Source organism: Corvus moneduloides, chromosome 1 (assembly GCF_009650955.1).
Source record: "Corvus moneduloides isolate bCorMon1 chromosome 1, bCorMon1.pri, whole genome shotgun sequence".
NCBI lineage: Eukaryota > Metazoa > Chordata > Aves > Passeriformes > Corvidae > Corvus > Corvus moneduloides.
This window is the reverse complement of record NC_045476.1, coordinates 47193287-47220235: the sequence shown is the minus strand read 5'-3', so window position 1 is coordinate 47220235 and position 26949 is coordinate 47193287. Positions and strand designations below refer to the sequence as shown.

General features: G+C 35.7%; 1 protein-coding gene across 5 annotated transcripts in view; it reads right to left on the bottom strand.

The window, feature by feature from the left end:
* ANKRD28 (ankyrin repeat domain 28) overlaps nucleotides 1–26949 on the bottom strand; it is a 119061-nt gene that overhangs the window by 7001 nt on the left and 85111 nt on the right. For 4 of the 5 annotated variants that reach the window (XR_004240084.1, XM_032108689.1, XM_032108680.1 and 1 more), the window contains 19 exons: nucleotides 21135–21213; nucleotides 19942–20056; nucleotides 19441–19523; nucleotides 17000–17063; nucleotides 15632–15700; nucleotides 13956–14096; nucleotides 10645–10756; nucleotides 9996–10022; nucleotides 9016–9090; nucleotides 7807–8008; nucleotides 6297–6384; nucleotides 5779–5896; nucleotides 4965–5184; nucleotides 3842–3929; nucleotides 3662–3745; nucleotides 3016–3161; nucleotides 2753–2835; nucleotides 2532–2614; nucleotides 190–281 (listed from right to left, as the gene is read on the bottom strand). Coding sequence is in view for 4 of the 5 variants with exons in the window: in XM_032108689.1 (XP_031964580.1) it covers nucleotides 190–281; nucleotides 2532–2614; nucleotides 2753–2835; nucleotides 3016–3161; nucleotides 3662–3745; nucleotides 3842–3929; nucleotides 4965–5184; nucleotides 5779–5896; nucleotides 6297–6384; nucleotides 7807–8008; nucleotides 9016–9090; nucleotides 9996–10022; nucleotides 10645–10756; nucleotides 13956–14096; nucleotides 15632–15700; nucleotides 17000–17063; nucleotides 19441–19523; nucleotides 19942–20056; nucleotides 21135–21213 (1969 nt within the window). In the remaining variant the exon portion in view is untranslated. The remainder of the gene's footprint in view (nucleotides 1–189; nucleotides 282–2531; nucleotides 2615–2752; nucleotides 2836–3015; nucleotides 3162–3661; nucleotides 3746–3841; nucleotides 3930–4964; nucleotides 5185–5778; nucleotides 5897–6296; nucleotides 6385–7806; nucleotides 8009–9015; nucleotides 9091–9995; nucleotides 10023–10644; nucleotides 10757–13955; nucleotides 14097–15631; nucleotides 15701–16999; nucleotides 17064–19440; nucleotides 19524–19941; nucleotides 20057–21134; nucleotides 21214–26949) is intronic. The other variant, XM_032108700.1, reaches the window with a different exon arrangement.

Here is a 26949-nt window from a genome sequence, read left to right as displayed (position 1 = left end):
CATCGTTCTTAAAGCTTTCACTCTCTCTACACTTCTGCTGCTTTGCTAAAAGGGTTCACCGCCAATGCCTTTTTTTCTGAGGGCGACCTACTGGAAGGCTCATCTGAAGTTTCCACAGTTATTGCTTTTCAGGGAGTTGAGTTTAGAACCACAGTTCCTTACAGGGAAACAAAGTTAGATTTTTCTTACCATTTTCATCTACAGCAAGTACACTTGCTCCCTTCCCTAAAAGCTCTTGAACTACAACCGTTAGTCCATTTCGAGCAGCAACATGCAGAGGTCTGTGAAGACAAGCAAACTCATATATAAACCTTAGAACAAGTCAGTAAGTACGACAGGTAGCTTGCATCTAGTTAAATGTAATACTTATATTTCTATGTTATTTATACATTATATAAATACTGTAGATGTAATAACTAAGATAGGAAACTCAGCAAATCTCTTGTCTTATTGCAAAGACACTCTACAATACCAACTGTGAACTTTCTTCTTTCCATGGCAGCACACAGTGACGAAGCAGCTGCTAGTAAAGATGTGCATGCTTACGGACTTTATCATGTTAAAAAGCCAGAAACAGTTGGCACCCTACTGTTGATAAATCCCCCACTCAACTGATGTAACAGATACTGTCACATCTGAGAGATACCGCATCTCACTGCCATCAGTCACTGCAGCTCTAACAGCAGAACGGCAGTCGTTTGCTACTGCATGTAAATGCTCATAAGAAATGCAGAAGCACTTTATCAATCTGCCTTCTAGAAACCACCCTATTCCACTGTGATTAGAGATGAAAAAATATCTCACAGTATAACGCATGAAGCAAGAAACGCAGTTTGCTTTTCAAAGCCTCAAACTACTAGGCATATATCAATTTTGTGTTGACTTGCCCTATAAAGGAAAGTGTAGCTTTATCTTAAATATTCTAATGGTATCTTTTTCAAATGCAACAGTTTTTCAAAATTGGCTTAAATAAAACCTTACCATCACTCAGCAGGAAACAGAATATTCAGCTTACTTCCCTTCTGCTTTATATTGCTCTTCATTCATTCTAAGTTTCCTAAAGTTGTTTGAATTAACTATAAGCTATATTTTGAGTTGGAAACAAATGCCTTCTTAGATACCAGAAATGCAAAAGATACAAACAAGAGCAGCTGTACCTATGGTGTTTACATTAAAGTATTAAAAATTCAAGAACTACCACACCCCACAGATATACTGAAAAGTGTACTGTAATTAAAATAATTTTAATATAGAGACCAACAATTTTAATGCTTATCTTGCCACAAAGAAGGACTTTGTTTAAGCTGTTCAGAAAGTCAACTTAATTATTAAACATTTGCTAAAGCAGTAATATTTTAAACAACTGTTAAAACCTTGCAATTTATATAAACACTTCATGGAGGTGCAAATGTGTACCTATTTTATCCCATGACATCTCTTGATCAGACTATTTGAGCCAAGGCACGTGGGTGGAATTACATGAGCCTGTGGTAGCATACTTTCCCATAACTGTTCCCATCTCATTTTTGCTTTTCCTTCTCTCAAGACATCCTTGCTTCAAGCCAGAAAGGAGGCAATCAATCCTTTCCTACTTTCTGGTTATTTCATGCTGCCTGAGGTGCGCCACGGTGAGCAGCAAAAGCAAAGGAAGAATTCTTACTATTTTAACTCCTTAATTCAAGCAGATCTCAGGGAATACTTGGAAGCACTGTAAGAGTGAATATGGCAAGATTCCAGACGGGCTGTAAGGCCAGAATAATATGTGAGTTGCTTACAAGTTCCAGTGTAAGGGTTTTTTGGTTTTTTCTTTTTCCTAAATGGTCTGTGATTGCAATACTACAGCAGTCTAATAATTCATGTGCATAACTCAGCTACACATTGTGTGTCAAGTACTGCCTGTAACACAAATGCATTCTCTAAAAGGAAAAAAATGCAGAAGAGTCATTTTAGTAACCCATCCTGATTGGTATGACATACCATACATTTCTAAGGTTTCCTTCTGATCTGGGCTAACCAAGTACGTTTAATGAGAGAAGATCTTCAGGAAGGTTTAAGAATAGTGTATTCTCCACGATATTTAATAGGAAATAATGTTTCATCCTTGAAACATGAAACAGAAAGCATGCTGAAGAATAAAAGCACACTTCAGGCAGTTTTTTTTAAAAGTAGTTATCTTTGAAGACCAAGTCTTAGTTTGCCTCAAGTTGTTAAATAAATTGATTTTTAACTGAAAAACTGGATAATTTTTAAAATAGAAAAATCTTGGCTTACAGGAAATCTCAGAGGATTGCAGTAACTCCACACAGGAATCCCAATAATGTAAGTTTTATTTATCATCCCATTCACCCACTAGAAACAAAATATTTCGAGCTTTAAATAGGAGCAAAACACCATTTCAATTCCAAGTTGGTTCAACTCTTGGTACCTATTAACAATGAATTTAAAAAAAAAATTCTGAAAAGTATTCCTCTTTATGAGCAAGATACACACCAAGAACTCATCTTTCAAATACCCTCACTGCTGATACGTACGTTTGCAAGGCTGCATTGGTGGCATTGATGAGGTTTCTATCCGTAATCTTCTCCAGTATTAACAAGGCACTAGTTTCATGACCCTTAACACAGAACAAACATCTGTCACACACCAAATATTCTTCACTAATTGCTTTGAGTGCTTTTTCAAAGTAACAGTACTTTCAAACAGTGCTTGATAACACAAAGCTCAGCACTGATAAGTCAGACCATGCACACACCTTGCTGCAAGCCAAATGGAGTGCTGTGTTCTTAAAACTGTCTTGCAAAGTCAGATCAGCCTTAGCACTGCTAACCAGCACCTCTGGGGAAATAAAGACTTGTATTAACTGAAAGCATATTGCTTAAAATCTAAATGGCTTACATTTGTGCAAAATGAAAATAGAATTTTGACAAAAATATATTCACAGGAATGTTAAGGCTACTTCACCCACAGTAAGATCAATAAAGTTAAGAGCAGAAATAGATAAAGCTTTCTCTTTACCAACTGTATTCGTCTGTCCATTTTCTGCAGCCATCATTAAAGGTGTTTTCCCAGAAGAATCTACAGCATTTACTTGAGCACTGTGACCAAGCAGAAGCTGTAGACACTCAACGTGATCTGTAAAAGCTGCTGCATGCAGAGGAGTTCTACAACAGATCAAAAGACAATATGGCCATGTTCAGCCATGTTTTCTGCTGTATTCAAAGGGGCATCCCTGGCTGTGATCCTACAAATAAAGAAGACTGGGCAGTCTCTCCCACTGATCCTTTGCAATCAGTATTTCTGGAGTTGTGACTGCTGCCTTTCTGGTTTCAAATAACTCCACCCCCGTAGTTTATAACAGAAATACAATTTGATTCAGAAAAAATAAAAGATGCATAAAACTCTATCCACAAAGGGATAAAGTTTAAAACATGCTCTAACTTGCCTGTATAATAAAAAGCCAATTCAAGTTTACTGAATCAGAACAGGATTTTAAAAATCTAAAATTTATTTCTAGCACAGGATATAAAAAAACCTTCAAAGAATAAAACCAGGGGAATGAGGAATTAACATAAGCAGCAAATACAAAACCCCAAATGACTGAAGAGTTTAGCACAGCCACTGTATGACATTACAAACATTCTTTCTGCATTTACACTCTTACCTTCCTTTTGAATCTGTGGAATTGACAATACCAGCACCTAGTGTATCAATTAACATTTCTGCAGCACCTTCATTGTCATTTATCCTATAATGAATTAAACAGACTGTTATTTACAGAATGATAAATCTTTTGTTAAATACAGCAGTGAAATTTATGAAGAATAATTTTGCACTTCCTTACACAGCACAATGCAAGGGACTGAAAGAACTTCCTTCCATTTTCTGAAAAACTTCCTGTTCCAGGAGCAGCTCTACACAACTGTCGTGACCTAAAGCAAATGTAAAAGTTAGGTATTGGAAAGAAAGGAAAGGGTTTAACTATGGTTTACAATGAAAAATATGCATCTAAATTAGATTAAGCAGTATTGTATTTGAAAGTTTGAAAGAAAGGCTAGTTATATTCAACAGGGCTACATTTAGGAACCAATACATTCTTAGAATCCTGAAAATCAAACTGACATGTAACACTCTAAACTTTATGAACTTAGAAGGCAGGTATCTCATGCTGTCTGAAGAACATCTAAAACACTTCAATTCTGTGTGGAGGAAACACCTCCACATTTCAAACTCTTCTGTACATTCACCACTTTGTCTACATGAAAACAACTGCACCATTTAAAGTTTATTTTTGTTCCACATTTAGTTGAAATTATCACCCAGTTCAGCTCAGCAGTTATTCACTTAATAATAAAAGGTAAAATGAAGGTCTAATCTCTTTACTACTTCTTTTTTTCTTTATCATGTCACTCAGAGATGAAATAAAAAACAACCTCTGCTACATTCTAAATGAACACACAGAACAAAATCTTTAGCAAAGGAACTGAATGATTTTTCTACATTTTAAGGCCTCCCTCACTCTCAAACCCATGAAATGATCAGTGAAGAATAAACGAAATTCTTATTGAATCACTTTTATATACTTGAGTTTCTTATGCCTACCATAGTTGATATGAAGCAAGTTTAAGGACAGATTTAATCTGAAACCATTCCTCCCTATGAAGGTTATTTTTTTGGGATGTGCGGCACATTTCTATTCAAAGGCACTATGCTGACTTTCTTTTAAAGACTCCTTGAGGCATAAAACTAAGGCAGTATATGAAAAAAATGTAGGACAAAAGTAAACATCTCTTATTATGTATTAGATGTTAATACATTTCTCTTCAAGACATTGTGTCTGTCACTTTCTCTCATTCACTGAAACAAACTAAAAGAGGACAGACTTTATATGTTGCTTTTGTAAGTATTAATAACTTCTACCCCAATATCAACAAACAGATTTAGAGATGTATTTGAATGCATTTTACCATTATAGCAGGCCCAGTGCAGTGATGTATAGCCGTGATTGTCTGCCATCGCAGGTGCTGCATCCACAGAAGTAGCTGACTGCAGGAGAGCTCCCAGAACACCTATATGGCCACACGCAGCTGACAAGTGGATGGGGGTCCGTCCCCTACAGTCTCGTAGTAAGGACTTAGCACCATGTTGAAGCAAAGCTTCCACACATTCCTCATGCCCGGTAACTGCCTGTGAGAGGGAGACAGGAAAGGGCTAGTTTGAAAATATTCATGTATATAAGCCAAGGTGTAGAACTCAAGCAAGCAAACCTCAGGCAAATTCTTCCATTTTTAAGGCATAACAAAATAAGCATAATAAGTTATTTTTGCTTCTGAAATCAGCCATTCTCTTGGGAAAATAGAAATGTATTGTAATACTGATAACAGAATATTTTCTTGGGATAACACTGAATGAACTACTAATCTCTAGGGCTCATTCAACTGTCTTATCTGGCAGACACTACAAACAAAATACTTGGCATGTGGCTTGCATCATGCTTTTCTTCCTCCCATTAACACTACCTCCCCTGAACAAAAAGCTTACTCTAGGACCTCTCCAGTCAACACTTTACAGCAAGATTAGGAGGTTCTAGAAATCCAAAGGAATTCTGAGGGTAGGTAGTAAACAGGCAGAAGCCATCTTTTCAGTGCAACTAAAAATACAATTAAAAATTAAAATGGCAAGAGGGGAATAATGAGAAATTCATTAACACTACATATGAAGTCTTTATCTGAAATTGGCATGTAGGAAAATGGAAAGGAAAGAAAGGGAATAATCTCTTACCCCTCTATGTAATGCTGTTCTTCCCCACTTATCTTTGGCATCTACATTTGCTCCTTTGTTAAGGAGTGAATAAACGCAGTCGGTGTGCCCATTGAGAACTGACAACATCAAAGGAGTCCTAAGCAGAGACAGAAATGAAGTGGATATTTACATTTGGAAATTTAACAGACTAGCACTCAGCTCAAGTATAACAACTGCTATCCTTCCAGGCAACACTTAAGATTTACATCATCAATGACCTTCCACTCATTCGCTTTTTAGATTCCAGAAAACAAATTAACACCCCCAATTCAGAAGTCCTGATTAAGTAACTAGAATTCATTTTCTCAGTATTTGGGCAGTAAGACACATTTTAGTTCCCTTCCAACTGAACAAGAACATTTTTCACTCCCAACTTTTGTTTATTGCAATAATCTCCTTTTAAATTAAGTTAAAAATAACTACTGTAAAATACTTGGTTTTTCTTTTATGAAATGCAATAACTTGTGTAGAGCAGAATGTCCATCACTGAAACTCACTGTCCATTTCCATCTTGAATGTCCACTGCATTCTGTGGTTCTGCATTTCCTATCAATAGCCGCAAACATTCTGAATGACCATTTGTAGCTGTAAAACATTATAAAAATATGGGGTTTACATTAATTGCCTTTGAGTAGAGAGTTCAAACAGGATGGCAACCTGCTCAGACTAAAACCCATTAGCCTGAAAACCCACCATACAGCTGGACCATTGTTATAACTTAAATTAAAATATGAACAATAGAAAATAATTTCAGAAATCAGGTATTCTCAACTACAGTGTTAGAAGCAACTGATTCCAACCATCAATTGCCAGCAGATTTTTTTTTTTTACATATAAATGAAGTTGCACATATTAAAAGTAATTGGAATATATGCTTATACAACATACACAAGAAGGAACATTTCAGTATAGGAATTAGCATAATTTTTGCCTGTTTTAAGGCACAGGTAAACACATACCTAGCAAATCATAGTCAGATTTTATTAGCAAGTGTAGCATGTACATAGTTATAAAATAATAATGGAAATCACATTTAGAAAGGGGAAGGAAATGTAATGCATAGATGTAATAAACCAAGCAGTTTAAAAAAATGGAAAAAGAACAAACAGAAAATTGAGAAATCTCATTTAAATGCAACTCATGAAAGATAAATGATTGCTTCTTGGAAGGGAAATTATTTCTGACCTACAGCTGCAGTATTCAGCCCACAGAAGCACAGCAACAGTTCATGTTTCTGTAGCTGACAGACATGCTAACACAAGTTAGGAAAGCTAAATCAAATAGAATAATGCAGCTTGTGCTCATGGACAACAAATTAAGTGGTTAGAATGACGGTGTTTTGTACATAATGCTCTTTTTAACTGCAGCACTTCTGTAACACCATTACTATAAAAGTCAAATTTAATAAGACTGTTTTCAACGCGAGATAAAAATAAGACTATAGTGTGGATTCTGGACTCAGAGAAAGGCAGGCCTAGAGATGTTTTCTAGGAAAGTCAGCAAGAAAATACTGCAAAGGATTGCTGTTATTTTGAAAATGCTCAGGAGTCCTTTAAATCCTTGGAAAAAAATCAAAGTAAGTTTTCATGTCTCCTCTCAAACTGTCAAAATTCTCCAAGACTCCAGTAATTTTAGAAGTATTTTACTGCCAAGACAGGCAATTTGCCTATCTAAATTTGGCCCTGCAGTTTGGGCTGCATGAAAGACGAGGAGAGAAGCAGGGACATGTCACTTGACACCTGTCAGCACAGCCAGCTGTATGGACAAGGACAATGCACCCTTCCAGAGGGAAGTGTGGAACAGCACTCCTCGGGCTCAGCTGGTTTATTGGATTAATACTGGTTCCTGTCCGCAACTCTTTTGCTACACCTTTCTCAGCACAGCATATACCTTAAAAGTCATCCTCTATTCCTAAACATTATTTCTTAGAACATTAATGACAGAGACTTCTAAACAGATTATCCACTTCAAAACCCAAAATTTTAGAGGTTAGTGGCTAGCACATACCTGCAGCATGAATTGGGGTCCTCTTTACAACATAATCTTTCACCAAGATTGATGCTCCCTGATTAATGAGCACATCTACACATTCCACGTGTCCCTTAAAGGCAGCAAGATCCAGTGGTGTCCTTCCATTGTTATTCCTCACATCAAGGTCCAGCAGTGACTGTACCAGCACTTCCAGAGCTTGATGGTGGCCATGATAGGCCTACAAGAATAAGAAAATCCTTCAATTTTCCCATCCTTAGCATTTTTCCCTTTCTTGCCAGAACCACATAAATGAAATTGTAAAGACACTATTCTTATTTTAGCATGTAGAAGAGCAACTGATGCAGCACATAAGTAGTTACAACAGTTACGACTAATTAAAAAAACTCCACAATTTCAGCAAGAGGGTTGGTGGGCTTTTTCTATTTTATCCTTTCAGTCAGCAACTGCAACTACTCTCAGAAAATCATCTGTCTTCAATCTGCATAAAGAACAGTATTTTGACTACTGCACGTTTCATTGCTCTATGTTGTAGTTACATCATCCTCATATTATTTCAAGTGAGGAACACAGGCAAACTTAAGTAATTCCTTTTAGCTTTTTACATCAACTATTAAAAATAAAAGCGCCTGTAATAAGAATGCACTACAAATAGCTTTCATTTACCACTATCAAAGATTATTTTTTACTTTGGAGATGTGTAGATATACATATATGGTACTGCATGAGACTTACTCTATTTGCAGAAAGTACAGTGTGGTTTTTCATTTCCTTTAAATTCACTGAAAAGATCAAAGCTACACATTGAGCTGGTTACTCTGTATTTTGAATATTTTTGTATAGACAGAATTTCATCACTGTCCTACATTGCTCCTTGTGCAAATCTTTCTTAAAGTATTGAGGACAAACATTTCTCACACTGAACAATTATGAGAGCAAAACAGTGTAATGATTAAAAAAGTCGTAACTACTCATAGAACAAGTCTTGTAAAAGTTTCATTAGCATAAATTTTAATCAGAAGATTCCACATGAAAGCTGTTCCATGAACCAAGTTTCAAGTGAAATGCAAAAAACATCCTGTATATCTCATCCAGGAATATTAGTACATATGTTTGCATTTTGTTTATTGTTATTAACCCATTTTGAAAAAATCCAGAATGAATAAACCTGTGCAACAACTGTTTGCCAACAGATGAGCTGTCATCACTAAAGAACTAAGCACTTACAGCTAAATGCAGAGGACTTATAGGCGCTCTGTTGTCCGAGTCATTCAGCATGTCAGTACCTGATGTTTCCATCAGCTTAGAGAGAGAAAGTCAGAGTGAGTGCAAAAACCCCTCACCTTTGAAAACACTCAGCAGTAATTGCTACAGTTTCCCATACACACAGATCGAAAAATAAAGGGGAAAAAATAGGAAGAATAGTACAGAATTACACACCTCCTGATCTTCAACCTTTTACAGAGTTTGAATCAACTGCAACACCTCCCTCATATTCATGTTCCAAGCCCAGTAGTTTAACTTTGCATAATAATGCAATACTTCAATCAGAAACTAAAATAAAATTATTATTTTTTCTGAAGTAGCAATATGTAAGATGAATACAAAGGGAAGACAAGGACAGGTGAAAGTAGCAGCAGTAGGAAAAAAACCAAGTCCCAAACATCACCCAAGTAAGCATTTTGATTGGGCAATAAGTCAGCAAGAAAACAGTATGAAAGGCCAGAAGGCAGGATGGATTTCTCAGAACAAGAAAACATTTCTCAGAGAGAAAAAACAGACCCAAGAAAAGCAAAAGTGTTATAGCATTAAAATATCTATGTATATACATTTATATTTGTGACTTTCAGATGTGTTCTGAAGTTTTAATTCTGGCTCTTTTTCAAGATCATTATTTAACTGAGTACATTAGTAGAATTAAAACATTTGAAGTGTTTGAAGAACACCAAATAGATTCAAATGACATTTTCGCTATCACACTTTTATATCATGGTCATCCAACTGTTTAAGTAAAAAACCACATGGCTTAAAAAATAATTTCCTGTTTTAAAATTCCAATTAAATCTAAATTGTAGTTGAAATTAAATAATACATTCATACATTGAGGAAATGGTTGAATAAGTCTAAAAAATAAGCAGTCTTTTAAAAACTACATGTTCCCTTTTGCTCCATAGTAGTACTTAAAAAGTGAGAAATAATACACTTACAACATCTAGAGGCGTTTCGCTTGCAATCTGTAATTAAAAACATTCACAATTCATGTTTGAATACATTAAAATATAAAAGTGCAATTTTAATAAAAAGACTGAAGTTGTAAAACATAGCATATCAAATAACATACACATATTTTTGCAAAGGGAGCAATAAAAAACTAGCTATGGCTTGATTATCTGAAATTCTATTATGTGGCCAGCAGTTACTGTAACTGCATGAACTATTTTATAAGGCACCCTTTCTTTACAGGTTTTCCCCACATTTTCATTTGCTCCCTTCAAATGACATTCATGAAATTTCCTACAGTTCTCAATGGGATAACTTGCGGTTATTTTATTTCAGCCACCAGCAAAAAATATTAGTAGTGTAGTCTAAATTCAGAAACAAACCAAAACTAATATCCCACATCCTCAACCAGTTATCTTTTCATCTGAGAAGTTTTCATCTTTTTAAGCCAGTATCTGGCATCTTAGCTCCTCACCTTGCTTCTACTTTAGGAATACCAAATGCTTAAATTTATCTGCAGAGGCTGAAAACCAGTATTGACCTGGCTGACAGCCGAGGTGGAGGAGTCCCCTGGCCTCTCCATCACACCCTGTAAGAGCAGCTTTTATACCTTTCATCTCTGAGATGTTTTCTTACCAATTCAAGACACAAGCGATGACCATAAGCAGCTGAATAATGAACTGCATTGTATCCTTGTTTGTCGCGGATCCCAGGGTTGGCATCATTTCTTAGTAAGTATTCCAGGCACCTATTCAAATTGACATATGCAACCATGTATCTAAATGCTGAATTTCAACTTAATGCTAAGTGATAAATTGTTCCAATTCAACTGGAAAATAGAATACAGCACCCAGGGACACTGATTTAATGTACAATATTGGCTAGGACTAGAGAAACCTACCTCATTACATCAAATGTAAAGGTCAATCACAAAGCTTCAAAATTTGAAATAATCCCTCTCTGCAGACATCCTGCATCTTCTGAGTTATCTGACTTGGTTAAAACTAGTATTTCATGGCTATTTTGCTTCTAGCTAACTGCAGTTATCTTTGCTAATATCAGTGATTACTATTTTGTGTGTGTTTCTGCATTAATCCCTTCTTCTGTTTGTTACAGGGAAAGAAGAGAAGCAGTAGCTGAGCTCTTCACGGCAGCATACAAGTAACACACACACACACACACACACACACACACATACACACTCTTCCACTACCTGACACTATTTTTTTGATTTATTTATGCAGTAAATACTCTATTGTTGTCATACTTATATCTTACCATTCCTTACTTTCATTAGACAAATTTATAAGGCAGAACATGATCAGCCCAGTTTCAACCATAGACACTCAGCCAGGAGGATGAGAAAAGGGGCATTCAAGTCAGCTCACTCTCCCCCTAGTTTTCGAAGAGACTCCGTGTTTGCACACTACATGATTGCAAGCAATAGCTCTGCTGTTTCATAATTTTATGTTGTCTATCATTTAAGCAACATTTTCCAAAGTCATTATCATGACCTTGAACCTGCTGGTGAAGCCATTTGTTATTCTGAAGTGTACAACAGGTCACCATCCCTTCTTCTCTCTGGGGTCACTGAATACCTCTTTATCAGAGGTGCACTCTCACTTCCATCATTTTTTGCCCAGCATAAACAAGGACTTAGTATGTAGTGAAAAAGGTAAAATCTCTTGAGTTTTAAAGAATAACATATGTAACATAGGATGCAAGTAACTTTAAAACTAGTTCAGTATATGTAATAAAAAGCTACTTGTAAAGCATATCTATGTTTTTAACCAATTAATTCAGGTTTGATTTGCCCAATAAACAAATGCCTGGATTTCATTAATGACAACTGTGCTTGCATGTTTTTATTTGAATTAAAATGGCATGAGATTTCTGAGAACCCAAAGACAAATCAATTTGTCTCATTAAATAAGAATTACAGTTCTTACATTTCATTTGTCCAATCATCTAACTTTGTTTTTAATTTGAATCAGTAATTTTGTGTTAATGCTCATGGTTCATTAATAAATGTTACATGTCACTGGCTTTGGCTACCTAAATTTCTACAATACACTAAATACACTGCATGGAGCCAAGTCTACAAAAAATCCTCATGCATCCAATCTTTCCAGTGCAAACCAGATCACTATTTTTGATGTTTCTCTGCATCCAGGAGAGACTAATTTTGCATTTTTCGCATACTTAACTGTCCTCAACAGGTCTCTTAAAAAGGAGATTAATCAAACTCTCTGAAAGCCCAGGTAAATTAAATTTATTTCCCATATATTTATTGGTGTACTGTCCATTAGAAAATTCTAACATAGAAGCAGCATCATTTTTTCTCCCCTAAGATGCTGCTTATTCTATCTCATTCTGAAATCACGTTTTTTTCTCTAGTCTTGGCAAAATGGGGCTTACTGGTGTTTGCTCTGGATCAAAGGCATTTGCTAAAGATACAAAAGAAATACTTTCAAAGAGGAATAAACTGGAAAATAATTTTCAACAAAAACATCCCTGTCTTTAAAATCTGTCTTTAAAGATGTCTGAACAAAGACCATAAAAGCACACATAAATATCTTTAGAATTTTATATAGATGGTTTCCTGACATGTTTTTTCCCAGGCTTTATATTCCAATTCCAGTAATCATTTTTAACTTCATTCCTGTTTTGAATGAGCTGCTACTGATTTTCCAGCTGTTACTAATCATCTTGCTGCATCAATATAAAAAGCTTCCCCTCAGGCCATTCTGCTTTGCAGCCTGTCTTCCAGAGACTCAAATGTTAATCAGAAGGGCAACAGCCCATGGGCTCCATAGACAACGCTTTGAGTTACCTCACAAAGCTCTGCAGTATTGTCATCATCATTCCTGCTCATGCCGTTTTTAAGACAGATGGCAAAACGATGTCATCTGAAGAACCATTATAGTTTGGAGGTTTTCAGAGCAACTGTGAAGCTAAAATTAATCCTAGCTCAACTTGTAAGAGAGCAATTAAAGTAAAATTATCCCAGCAAGCTCCAGCAGGAATTGAAATTATTTCTAAAAAGCAGCAATTTAATTTTGAAATTTGGCTTTACATAAAAAAAGCAAATTCTTCAAATATAAGTTAAATGGCCATGAAAGTATTCTTTATTTAGCCTTCAAAACCCAATCTGTAAGTTATATGCCACCTCATTCCCACTGCTACCTCACCCTTTAAAAGGTGCTGTATTAGAACAAGATGATTTGGCACGAAGCAGCACTTCTCCAGGGAAGGTGTCGCTGTGTGCACAAGCAAGTGATGCTCTTCTTGTCTCCTCAATATATACAATGTCTGGAGCTTAAGTAAACTCATCAGTTTGGTGCTATCTATATACACTTTGCATACAAGCATTTAAGTCATTAATAAATATTTCAAATATAACCATTCGTTAGAAAATAAACACATGTAAGAGATCAGTGGATTTATGGAAGATTCTGGAAGCATTTCATTAATAAAAGTGTAACTATATAATAAAACCACTATCAAGAAATAGTCTTGTTTGGCCTTACAACTCTAGTTTACTCAAACATCAAATAGATAAAGCATTTATATTGAAATGTCAAGTTAATATCCATCCTTCATCAGAATTTGATTTTAAGGTGAAATGACCCTACCCCCACAAAGGATATTTATGCAACCTCTACACAGCAGATGGGATTAAGAACTCTATTCCTAATTAATTCCTGAATTAGGACATCTGCATTACAGGACATAAAATTTTTACAATACATTTTCTGTTGTTCATTTTTTTCTTCTGAAATACTTGTTACATAAAGTCTTTTATATACAATGCACACATCACTGTCAAGTTTCATCTTTAAAAATACAAGAAATGCATTTAGCAAATCTGAAGGCAGAACACACACAAAATTCACAGCTCAAATGATCCTAATGAGAAAGGCTTTAGTACAAAGCATGCTACTTACTTCCCATCTGTGTCTGATGCAGCTGCATAGTGCAGAGGTGTACAACCCCTCTCATCAAGGTCATTCACACTAGCTCCAGATCCCACAAGGGCAAACAGGCACTGATAATTACAATTGGCAGCAGCATAATGGAGTGGAGTTCTTTAGTACACATTTAAATAAAAAGTACAATGGTAAATAACAGCAAAATAATATTACAGAGACAGAAAAAGCAAAATAAAGTGAAACTTAAATCCTCCTTACATTTTTAAACAAGTATTTTTGGTGAAGAATGCATCATTACAGTACTAAAGAATAGGGCCATTTTCTAGGCACCACTTAATAATGTTGAACAATATATAGAGGATTTATTTGCCAGCCGAAATATGCACAAACTTTGTATTAAAGGAAGCTTTATGTGAATTTTCGTGTGTAAACTTATAGAGGGAAATCCAGTTTACATTAGAAATACTGTTTTCTGTTAAGCAATTTTAAGCCACATGGAAAAATATGGACAAATTAAAAACTGCACAACAACTAAATATAGCACAAATAAAATATAACAATTGCACAAACAGATGTTTTTAATAAACAGATCAGAATTTTGCCTAAGAGAGGAAAACTATAGTGACATAGCAGAGGTACTGCTAAATATACCTTGTCTTCTTAGAACAAATCCATGAAATATTAGTACTGATGTATAATCTCAGAGAAAACGTATCCCAGCTTCAAATACATAAACAATTTTCTAAATATGCCAGTTTGGCTAAAATTTTAGAAGGACCAAGATGACTCAGAATTCAATTTTCTATTTTTAAAGAGAGACTGCTGCTATAAATATCTCGATTTTGAGGAGATACTCAGGCTCTTTCCTCTCCCTTAAAATGTCTTTTTCCCATTTCTCTCCATTTTAAATTAATTTTTTCCATCTCCTGAAATAATTACTCTATATAACATGAATGTTAAATCAAAATCCAAACCAACAGGAAACCCCAACTTTTGATGACAAAAGTTGTGACAGATATTTCCTTTCTCAGGAAATAATGGAAGTGGAATTTAAAGCAAAATACAACTTTGGATCCATAACTTTTTCCTTAAGTCCTACTCCTGCTGTTGACATCCTGGAAAATAATATTTTCCATTATGAGATGTGAGATTTTTACATGAGTACTGATCCTGCCATCTAAACTTAAATAATCCTATACTAAAAATAGAAATTAATGTCATTCCAAAAGAGTTCAGACCTCAAACAGGGAAACAGAAAGGGATGGATATCAAGAAAGGAAAAAGGTTAAGCAGTTATAATAAAATACTGTGTATTTTAATAAAAGAGCATAGAAATAGCAACAGATTTATAGATTTGACTAATACATTATTTGGAAAACATTAGCAATGTCCTTGGATGAGAACAATTTAAACACATTAGATCCACGTTATAAGGAAAAAAGCTTCATAAAAATTACAGCTTAATATAAAACTCAAGTCTTTAAAAACAAGACTAAACACCTACCTAACAAAACACGATGAACAAAATATGTTTGTGACTTTTGAGAACATTTGCTGAAACACAGTTTATTAGAGACATCATATCATAAAAAACCATTTAAACTGGAACACAGACTTGGTCACATATCACTAAGCTGCTTCTGCAACACTTTTAACAGCCCTTTAAAATATACAAATCTAGAATGTCTTACCTTCCAAATCTGTCCTTTTTGTTGAAGTCTGCACCAGTATTTAGCAGAAGATTTAGGCACTCCAAATTCCTATTAAATTAATACGCTATTAGTTGTGATTGCAAATTTTATTTCCTTAATATTGGCCTCTACAAATATCAGAACTGCTACACATGTACATCTCAAATGTTATTTTTAATGGAACTGAACTAAATTATGGAATTTTTGATAAATACATTTCTGCATGTAAAATAGATTCCGTAATTTCTGGACCAAACCAATAAAGAATATAAATTATTTCAAGACCACATATATAAGTTTAATTGATACCAAATGGCATGCATAAAGCACATAAACATGAACCTAATTCAATAAAAAATTCAATTCTTATAAACAAACAAACAATAACACCTTCATGTCACATGCTTTTGCTACCAGGATTCCAGCACAGAGGCAAGATTTTACTGCATATTTTTTAAGGCCAAATGTAAATTGCAACATATATATTTTACTTTTTAGTGTAGTCAATTTTCAATAAAATATGATCATCATAATAGATGTACTATATTGTTTAAACACTATTTTTGGTAACTTTCCTAAACTGGAGATGAGTGAATGTGTCACAAATTATTTGGTTTTTATATGAAAAGATAGCATTTTAACCTTAATCACTTGCAACAAGGATGTATCTATCAAGTACTTTTGACTTAGAATGATTACTTAACAGTATTACTTAAACAACATTCAAACAGAAAAATGAAAATATCAATATCATGGAGTTCTTGTGTCCCACAAAGTGTATCATGAAATTTATTACCCAATTCTTCCAGGCAATTTTGAGTAGCTGCTATAGAAAACCTACAATACAATAACAATAATCAATATGGATCACAACTCAAGTGATGAGCAAGTAGTTCTGACTACTTCATCCACCTAAACTTTGGAATTATTGCTTTTAGTTTATTTAGACTGACCTTTTATTTATGGATTTGGTAAAAACAAATTTCCCAAAGTTGCTGCTCTCTATCTCATGTCCCACAGTGATCTGAGGTGGGCATGCCATCTTTGAATGCTGTAAATTCTAAAAATTTTATCATCGTCCATGGGAATTTAAAAAAAAAAAAAAATCAGTTCATCCCCAAACATAAACCTAAGGTAAGGCTGATGATACTTGGACACTGTACTCCAGCAACAACTTATTAAGCTGAACAGTTAATTAATTTTTTTGTTTGCAGCTAGAATCCATCTTGAAATTATTTTCATGTTTACTTAAGTTCCAAGGGGAGAGGGCAGGAAAAGCAGAGAGGAAATAATAGAAAAAAGAACAAGAATGATCAGCAACTGAAAAAGAAACACTGAATATGAAAGCATGAATGCTCTTTTACACACCCTCCAGCTGCAGCTGCATGAAGACAAGTCCTGCCAAAGTCATCTGGTGTGTCAATGTCAAAACCTACAAAGCAAATATTTTGTAAAATCATTATGTAACATCACCTTTCACAAAACTGCTGTCATCTGCTGTTAACAGAAATGCTTGCTAAGCAAACTTAACAGCTATTTGCAAAGAGCACTCAAGCATTAAAAATTACTTCGTTTGAAACGTGACCTTGCTATTTACAATGTTTTGAAAAACAGGCATTTAAATAAAACTGAAAGGGATAAAGTAAAAGACAAGTAGCTGCACTGAGGCTATGTTCTGTCTCAGACTACTTATCTGGTAATATTTCAATGCAATTTACTACTGAATATAAGATATATGCAGGTTATATGAAAATTTAAGAATATGCTAAAATTTATCATTGTTGTGCAGAGATTATTAATTTTTGGGGATGTCAGTATCACTAAATATAGGAGCTACTTAAATTTTATCCTTGAGTTTAGTGCTTTAGTCCCAAAGAAAGAACTTTAGTGAGCTGGAGTGATGGCTGCAAACAGCAGTTATTTACAGAGGAGGTCTTTACAGAACATTGTAGTTTTCTATTTCCAGAAAGGCTCAGCTGTGGAACTTCAAATCCAAGACCACAAACTTTAACTGTGCAATTCCATATCTAACCATATATTTGACACAAAGAGTACTATTTAAATCAGGTTTCAAAGCTACATTTTTGGTTTGAGAAAACTACTACGCTCTCACAAGAGTCTTGCTCTTGTGTAACGTAACTTATTTACTAAATTCTCCAGTTGTGGTACCTGGGAATGCTGGCATTTTTTTTTAGTTTTAAGAACCACTCAACAATAAATAATGAACAACACGAGATGTGTTATTCAAGAATACTATTATTCCAAGACTGTTTTCCTACTTCATGTCCCCTAAAACAGGTTTTGTATGTGCCATTATGCTCTTATCCCATTTCAATAGGAATGCTCTATAACAAACAATTTAAGAGAGTTTACTAGTTTAGTTTGAAGAATAGCCTTTGATGCCTTTCCACACCCCTAAGTTGCTCATCTACCATCACTAAGTACTTGAATGTCATTCAGTACCGGGACAAGGCAGATTGGTGACATTTTCTTAAGGTTTGCACAAGAATAATAATGAATTTAAAAATCAAAGATCTTTAATTTACATAAAGGAGACATCTCCCAAGCCCAAAAAGGATACACACTCTGCACATACCAATCCCCACACCAAGAGCCCATCCTAAAAGCTCTTAGCAGTATCTAGTCTTTCTAGCCTGAAGGCTGGACATACTCTTCAAGTTCTTATCTGCTCCAGGCTAGAGTTGCATCCACGTTTTCTCAACTCAAATAAAAGTCACAAAAATCACTTGCAAGTCCTCCACATGGTTTCCTTTGCCATACTGAAGCTCCAGTAAGGGCACAGCCAGCACAACATCAAGTGCAGAAAGGAGAAAGTGCCAGTATCCCTCATTTTGAACACATCCAATTGAAATATTGTCAACTATTGGGCAGTTCTTTCCTGAAGTGAATCCTTGCAAGTTTGCCCATGACAGGATAGTAAATAAAAGCCTTACCAGTAGGTCGTTTTAGTTATATTTCTCTAGTTCTTCTCCCAGGCGTCCCTTACAAACAGTATAAAGCTGGGAAAGCAATTTCTTACTCTTCCTTTTCCCCTACTCTCTCCTCCCCCCACTCATCTTTTTTTCGAAAAACATTAAGTGTGTTCAGATTAATATAGAACCATTTAGTTCATTCTTATTCTTCTTCTATTCCAGAAGCTTCCTTTGGACAAATCTACTTTCTCAGAATTGCAATAGTTCAAAGAGCTCAGAATTCACGTAAGATTCTGGCCAACAAGAGAAGTAATGACCTTCCAACATCTGCATCTTCAGGGAGGAGTCAAACATTGAAAGAAAAGCGCAGTTTGCATTGCATTTGATTAACAACATGCTACCAATGCAACAGCTTCTTAATGTAGCAGTCCACAGAGTCTTCAGAGCCATTAGGTGCCCACTACAGGAATAGACAGGAATAGCTGATCTGTATTAAGCTAAAGACATCATGGAATAGAAATTGGATGCTCTATGAAGTAATAAAAAAGACTATCAATCTTTCTCCTTGAAGTTTCATTATGGTCTGAACCAGTCATCCCACCTCTATGGCCAACTTGAAATGCACAAAACACAATCTTAAAGAAATTATAAACGCATTATTACAATTTGGATGAATTTTTTTTTAACTTAAGTGTGCAAAAGTTTGCATTCACTTTAACTATGGACTGCCCATTAAAAAACAAGCACTGGCCCCAAGGTATCAGTAAACTATAAGGATTTCTATGTATCACTAAATTAGGATTTAATTAAAAGCTATTCTGTGAAATAAAAAATGAAGTACAAAGCACCTTGTAAGAATTTAATAGAGTATCCTACCTGATGAGAGGAGCTTTCTGCAGCAGTCTGAAAATCCACTTAATGCTGCCAAATGGAGAGGAAACATCCCATGTATACCCCGCCTAAGATACACCATAATCAGGTATCACAGTTTCATTACAATTAAAATAAAACAAACATGATTGTGTGCCAAAGTGCACATGCATGGTGGGTTCAGCAAACCACCTAATTAGAATATTGAGCTAACTTAACATCTTAAACACTTCCTTCCAAGCTATCAGCATGCATTATCAATGCAACAGCCTATTAAACTTTTCAGAGCTTTTACTTCAAATAGATTACAGAAAACTCTATTTCTCTTTGTTTTGGTACAAATTGTGATATACTGACTAGCTACTTACAAGTACAATACAGGATAATATACAAACTATTTCCCATTGCAAGTTGAGGATGATATTAAAAATTGTACTAGTTCTGTTAATCTAATAAATACACTTCTGAATTATGTCAGCTTGCATTCATGTCAGTAAAGTTACCTACTTTGCAGTGTCAGCACCACTCGTAACCAGAGTGTTGATTAATAGCTCATGGCCATATCTAGCTGCTATGTGCAAAGGGGTATTTCCATTCTTATCTTCACAGTCTATTTCAGCTCCTATAATAAAAAGTGATTACTAAGTAAGGGTATATCTAGGCATACAGATACTTTGTTAGAAAAATAGCCCTGATGATCATTCAAGCAACATTATTGATTGTCAATGACTGATAACTTTGGACTTAAAACCTATACAGATTTCAGTGGTAAAGAAAAGCATTTTATTATGTAACCTTATGGGACAAACTCTCTACAGCCTGGATTATGGAAAACAAATCTATATATATTCCTGCATTCTGAAAAGGAAATGATTCATCAGTGTAACTTATCAAACTTTATAAACAGATATGCCAGACTCCACCACTATTACTGAACACTGGACAAGAAAAAAAATCAGTATTGTTGGGGAAGATGGAACAGGAAAGCCTTATAAATATGACTGCCTGACAAAAGATTTTGGGAATATGAAAACTATAAGCGACATCAAAATGAAGGCCACCTTTTGAGATACCAAGTCTTAGTTACTGGACAACTGGAAAACAATGGTATGGCCAACTGAAGGTAATCCCCTCTTGATTGAACAATACCCTCTGCTTGCAGGCAGGTCCAAGGGTCAGAGCAGACCCTACTAGCTCAGCAGAAGGGGTCCAAAGAGTAGTTTTTAGGAGTTAAGATGTAACACTCTATGGTAATATAACAATTCTTATAGGCTGTATGTAAATGCTATAGGATTTGTATCTTGTATTAGATTGGTTAGTGGAAATTAGAATATTCAGTACAGAAGATGATTTATTGTATTGTAACCAGGACTTCACCACTCCACTCTACTTACTCCCTTACCCGCTTACTCTCTTACTTACCTCCTCTTCGCTCACTCTTACTCCACTTTTACCTACTTGCTCTTACTTTTACACTCTTGCTCTCTTGGGCCTGCTCCGAGCTGCGGCTGGCAGCCCTAAGCAGTGCCCCTGTACCCACGCCCTTTGCAATAAACCGCATGTTCCAAGATCTGACTTCAGAGATCTCTCATCTCCGTCCGTCCCGACCGTCCAACCCACCCTAGTTGTTACCAATACAAAAGGATGAAAATATCCAAACTCAAAAGCTTATGACAAAAATACCCCCTCCCCCTTTTTACCATTTTGAATGATGGTTTGGGATCTTGAAAATCTACCATGGATCGCTGTCATGTGCAAAGGTGTTTTCCCATCTTTACTCTGGAAAAGAAAAAGAAATCCCATGTTTACTTATGGCCAGTAACAGCAATTAATCAGAACTGACAAAAAAAACCCCAACCCCAAACCAACAAAAAGGACACTTCTTTTTATTTTTTCTCTCTACACTCCATCCTTTAAATTGTTTCTAGGCACTTTTGCCAGACAGATGCTGGCAGTGACAAGCCAGCATGACACGGCAAGCTTTTCCCAAGAGCTGCTCTAAGTCACTCTTCCAGCTGCAAGTAACAACTCAGGGATGCCCACTCACTCACACCTATGTCCTTAAGATAATAACTCTCAAGAGGATGATGACAGCACACAATTTCAGCAACAAGTCTATGTCCAACTCCTCCCCTTCCCAAGGCTAAAATAAAACAATGTTTTAAGTTTGTTTCCTGAAAGAAAGTAGCTGCATTTACTAGAGAGGTTTACACATTATATTAGAAGACAACACATTACAAAGCTCATGTGTTTCCTGGAAATTTCTGTAAAGTGATGTTTGTAAGCAATTTATCATAAACCACAAGTAATCCTAGGGTAGAACTATTCAACCCTACTAGATACCACACATTTGAAATGAACACCTTAAATGTGCACTTAGTCATTCACCCAGTAAGACATCCTTGAAGCAGGCCAACGGTAACACATAAGGAAACCAGTTTTTAACAGCTCAGTCTCAATGAACTTACAAACCCATTTTTTCCTCTGTTTTACTTTAGAAGGACTTTCCCCTCATACTTATCACAGGTAATGGGAAAGCTTTACTGCAGAAAAAAGTTCCTACACATGCACTCAAAAAATTGCAAACACGACACAGAAAATCAAAGGACCCTTGAATGCACATGCATACCACATCTACATTTTTAATGATGGCTTTGAAGAGTATGAAATGTTCACAAAATACAAAGTTAAACTAGACAAAGATGGTAGGGGAACATATATGAACATATGTATTGAAATATCACAAATTGCTGTCATATGCAGAAGTGTCGTCCCATCTTTACTCTCCCTTTGACACCAAATGGACATGGTTCTATGGATGTGACACTGAAAGTCTGCTGGAAACCCTTTTAGGGATGGATGTGGAATTTTTTCTTGTGTCACTGCCTAGAGCAGCATAACAATACAATTACATGAAACACTGTCTTCTCAAACCTAGATTGAAAGAAATACAATGCTTGATAAGGAAAGTCAAGTTATCTCCAGATCTTCCAGTTAGCAGATTTCTTTGTCCATAAATAATCCAAAAGACAACATCCACATATCTACAGCAGATGCAAATAAACACAGAAAATGGGGTTGAAATCCTTGTGAGCAGTTACACAACCAATTTTAATTCTGTTACTGGAGGCCTTAAGAAAAGGCCAAATAAACACACCATAAGTCACAACTTCCCCAAGCAATCTTTGTGCTGCAATATTTTTTCATCTTTTTCCCTACAGTTTAGTTCTTGTCTCTTTATCCAACCATTAAAAGTCTCTGTGTCCAGTTAATTTAAAACAACTATTAGACATCTGATGACTTTTCCCCCTCACTTTTATCCTTCTTTAACCCGAAGAATCTATAGAATCTATTAATTTAAAGAAAAATATCATATAAAATAAGCTTAGTGAAATAACAGAAGAATTTCAGGGCGCAGATAAAAGTAGCCTGCAGTCTCACTGGCTTAGATGGGATAAATCTGTATCTCAAAGAAAGGCTGATGAAGAAGAAGATGGAGCTGAAAAACATACATCTAACAATGCATCTCACAAAGACATAGGAATAATGGTGACAGTATTAGAAACTGAAGAGCGCTATGGTTAACTGAGATACCTCACAAGAAAACTTCAGTAAGATCTTGCAAATAACAGCAAAATAAGCTACAAAATAATTTTCCACATACAAATGAAAAATTAAATGAAGACAATTCCCATGTTGAAGCTGAACTTCTAGGTATAGGATTGCATTCAGAATTCCATTCTAAAACACTGTCACTAGAAAAGTATATTTAGGACCAGAACCAGTAGCAAACATTTCTTTAAGCAATGAAATATCAAGGCTCTATTAAGCAAATCACTATTTCCTGAGATGCCAGGAGGTTGGACTGCATAAGCAGAGAGGTATCTTCAAAACTTTTGCTTCAATTTCCATTTCTTTATGCCTTTAAGATCTTCTATCTAAATATCAAGCTAGCTACAGCTGTGTGATTTAATGAGATCAGACAGGATCACAGCACATGACAGGACAGCTATGGGCTAACGATAATTTTTGTTGTCTTCATTGAAACTCAGCTAAATGTGGTAATAGGAAAGAAATCACCCTAATCTCTTCTATCACTAGAGAAAATACATCCACAAAATACTTAGATCATAGAAAATTTGCACAGAACAGCAATTAGACAGACATGATACACAGCACATGGTGTCTTATTGAGTGACTACTCACATATTAACTGTACTCAGACTACTGAACTTCATGGAGGGAGAGGAAATGTGGGTCTATCATGTCACAGCATTCCTCCAAATGAAATCTCCCCCTAGCAACAATTCTTATGTTCTAGTACCACCAATGGAAGTAAAAAACTTTTTCTATTTAGGTCACTGAATTTTCAAGCAGCAATAGGGTCCATAAAACAATTAATACTGTCCCATTACATACTCATTTCAATGTGTTCTTCCATGCATGGAAATCCTGAATAGTGCAGAGGGAGTGCTGCAGTAATGAGCAATACTTAACAAGATTCACTGTTCTGCAGTGGACACTGACAAGGCTATGAAAACAAGTAGGAAATTATGCCCAGAGGTGATAAAAGGCATATGGGCTTTTTATGTTTTAATGTAGAAATATGTTTATTTCTACTGTTCCATTATCTTCTGCTACATAATTTCTTCCTAACATGAGGCCAGCACTCACAGATAGGCACAAGAACTTCCCCTCTATCTGCCATCAAGAATAAGAGTATTTCCATTTTGCTCTCTCCACTAAGTCATCCACAGCAGGAAGTGCTTTGATAGTACTGTCTAGTCAGCACCTAGATTAGCATCCATATCCACTCCATTACCTCTGAAACAGGAACAGTTGCACATGGGAGGAAATGATTGAATCAGCTTCCACAAGCAATATAATTATGATGAAAAATAGATCATATAACCATTTTAAGAACTACTTTGAACTTCAGCCTCAGTATTCGGAAACTGAACAGGCTTGGTTTCAACAAATATTTAGTAAGAACACCCTAATTCCATCTCATTTTAAATCCACAATTCATTCTTAGTTACACAACATACTCTATTTTTTTTTAGGGATTGCTCTTCTGATTAAATCCAAGATTTATCTTTATAGGCCTTTCCAGGGAAGTAGAAGTTGACTTGGAAATTGTTTTCTTTTGCCTCAGTTCTTGCACTTTTCCACAGTGCAAGTGCTAAGTTTTCACATGCAAAGTAAGGCTGTTCACGCCTTCAGGTGCAAATTTACAGGCCAAATTCAGTCATACTGGTATAAAACCACAGAAATACTACTAACAGAATTACAACACCTTGATGAGGAAACAGGAGATAAATGCTGTTTTCAAGCTATAATTGCTTAAAATGCCTACACAGCCCTACTTGCTTAATTTTGCACTTAAGAGTTTTGATGTGTACAAAATTAACACATTTTAATTACGACCAACCTATAGCTAAAGCTCGTAAATGCTGTTTCTGAAATGGAGCCCTGCCCACTTCTTTCTTCCACATCAGAAATATGCACAAAGTCACGAACCCTTGCAGCCCCGCATTTAGAAAAACAGTAATTCTTGGCTTGTTAATATTTGTCATAGCATCATAGAACAGTTTGGGTACGAAGGGACCTTAAAGATCATCTGGTTCCAACCCCGCTAGCATGGGCAGGGACACCTTCCACTAGACTAAGTAGCTCTAAGCCCCATCCAACCTGGCATTGAACACCTCCAGGGCTGGGGCATCCACAGCTCCTCTGGGCAACCTGTTCCAGTGCCTCACCACCCTTACAGTAAAGAATTTCTTCTTAATATCTAATCTAAACCTACCCTCAAAGTCTGAAGCAATTTCCCCTTGTCCTGTAACTCCATGCCCTTGCACAAAGCCCCTCTCCAGCTCTCTTGTAGGCCCCCTTCAGGTACTAGAAAGCGCTATAAGCTCTCCTTTGTTCTTATTTGTGTGAGTAACACACAAATATAATCATTAGTATATTTAACATTGTGGGATTATTTTCATGGCAGACCACACTTTACTGAAAAAATGATGTTTCAAGAATGTAGGACAAAAGTCAGCCAGCCCTGCAACATTGAACACTCAGTCATATGCAGCGTGGGACATTATGCAGAGCAGAAAGCTGGCAACAAAAATAAATGGACTGTGACCTGGATATTTTAGGACAAGTTGGCAATAAACCCTGTAACACAGCTCCTTACTTCTGCAGGGCACTTTGGTGATGAATTTTTCCACAACTGAGTTATGAACATTTTCATTAAATGAGCTGCATGTCTAAATATATGTTACAGTGAGCAGGGACATACATTTAGGATTTTTCCACATCAAAGAGCTTATTTTTAAACTACTCCCAAATTTTCAGTTGGCTCTGAGTTTTGTACTAACAACAGATACAAAATTGTATTTTGGAATTAGTTAGCCGAAAATCAGCATGAATCACTGTAAAAATCACTGCTTTCATGAAGTGAACCACAAATCCCAAGATTTTTAAAAGAAATTTTATTATTATGTTATTCTAACATTCACCTCCTGCACAGATTGTGCTGAAATTCAAGCATAAATCTATTAAGCAGATCTTTTTCCCCATTTTTTTTCTCAAGAAATTAAACAACAGATAATTCTCTTCATACTACATGTGGGTGACAGTTCACGCAACCAGGCATTTTGCCATAAGGAACACTTGGACTATTCATTCCATATACCCATTTCCCACTTCCCTCAGCCTAAAACCTGCCAAGACACCAGATACTGCCACTAAATATTTCTGAACACAGTTAAGTTTTCATTACTAGAGTAAAAACCAACATAATACAAAACAGAAGGTCTTATATCTCTCTTACACATCTCAAGACCTTACCCTACACACTGGAGAAGACAATAGAAGATATGGTTTCCTTTGAAACTCGCTTGTTTTAAATTCTACCTACAATAAGGCTGGATTCTAAGGAACATTCTGCAGTCAAAGACTTGTGACCAAGTAAGAGATGTGAAAGAGATGTGACTTTGCTCACACAATTTTGCTGGAGTAATTAGAACACCAGCTGTTTCAGACTTTCCATCTACTTCCCAAGGCCTGATCTACTTATACTTGTATTTTTAATACACTCTTCCCAAATCTCCCTAATTAGATTCTAAGATCTAACATTATCATCTCTTCAACTGCTCCAGCAATTAGCCAGTTCATACACATTTCCCTGAAATAGCCTTGATTTGATTCATGTTACTTATTTATAAGAAAAACATGTACTTTTGCATTTTTTTAAACTATTTGCTCTTACTTATATGGCTAGACTAGGGAAAACAAATCATACAGAACTCTGACATTTAAATGTAATCGAGATTGACCAGACAGTATTGTCATTCTCCTTCATCCTTTTGGGCTATATAATACATCCCATTGAGGTTTCCAGATTCAGATCAAGTTTCTTGAAGCAACATACTGGCTCATTTTCACCGTAGTACTTTTCATATAAATACTCCATCTATCAGTGGGAACCACTCCATGTTATCAAAACAAGTATTTTTG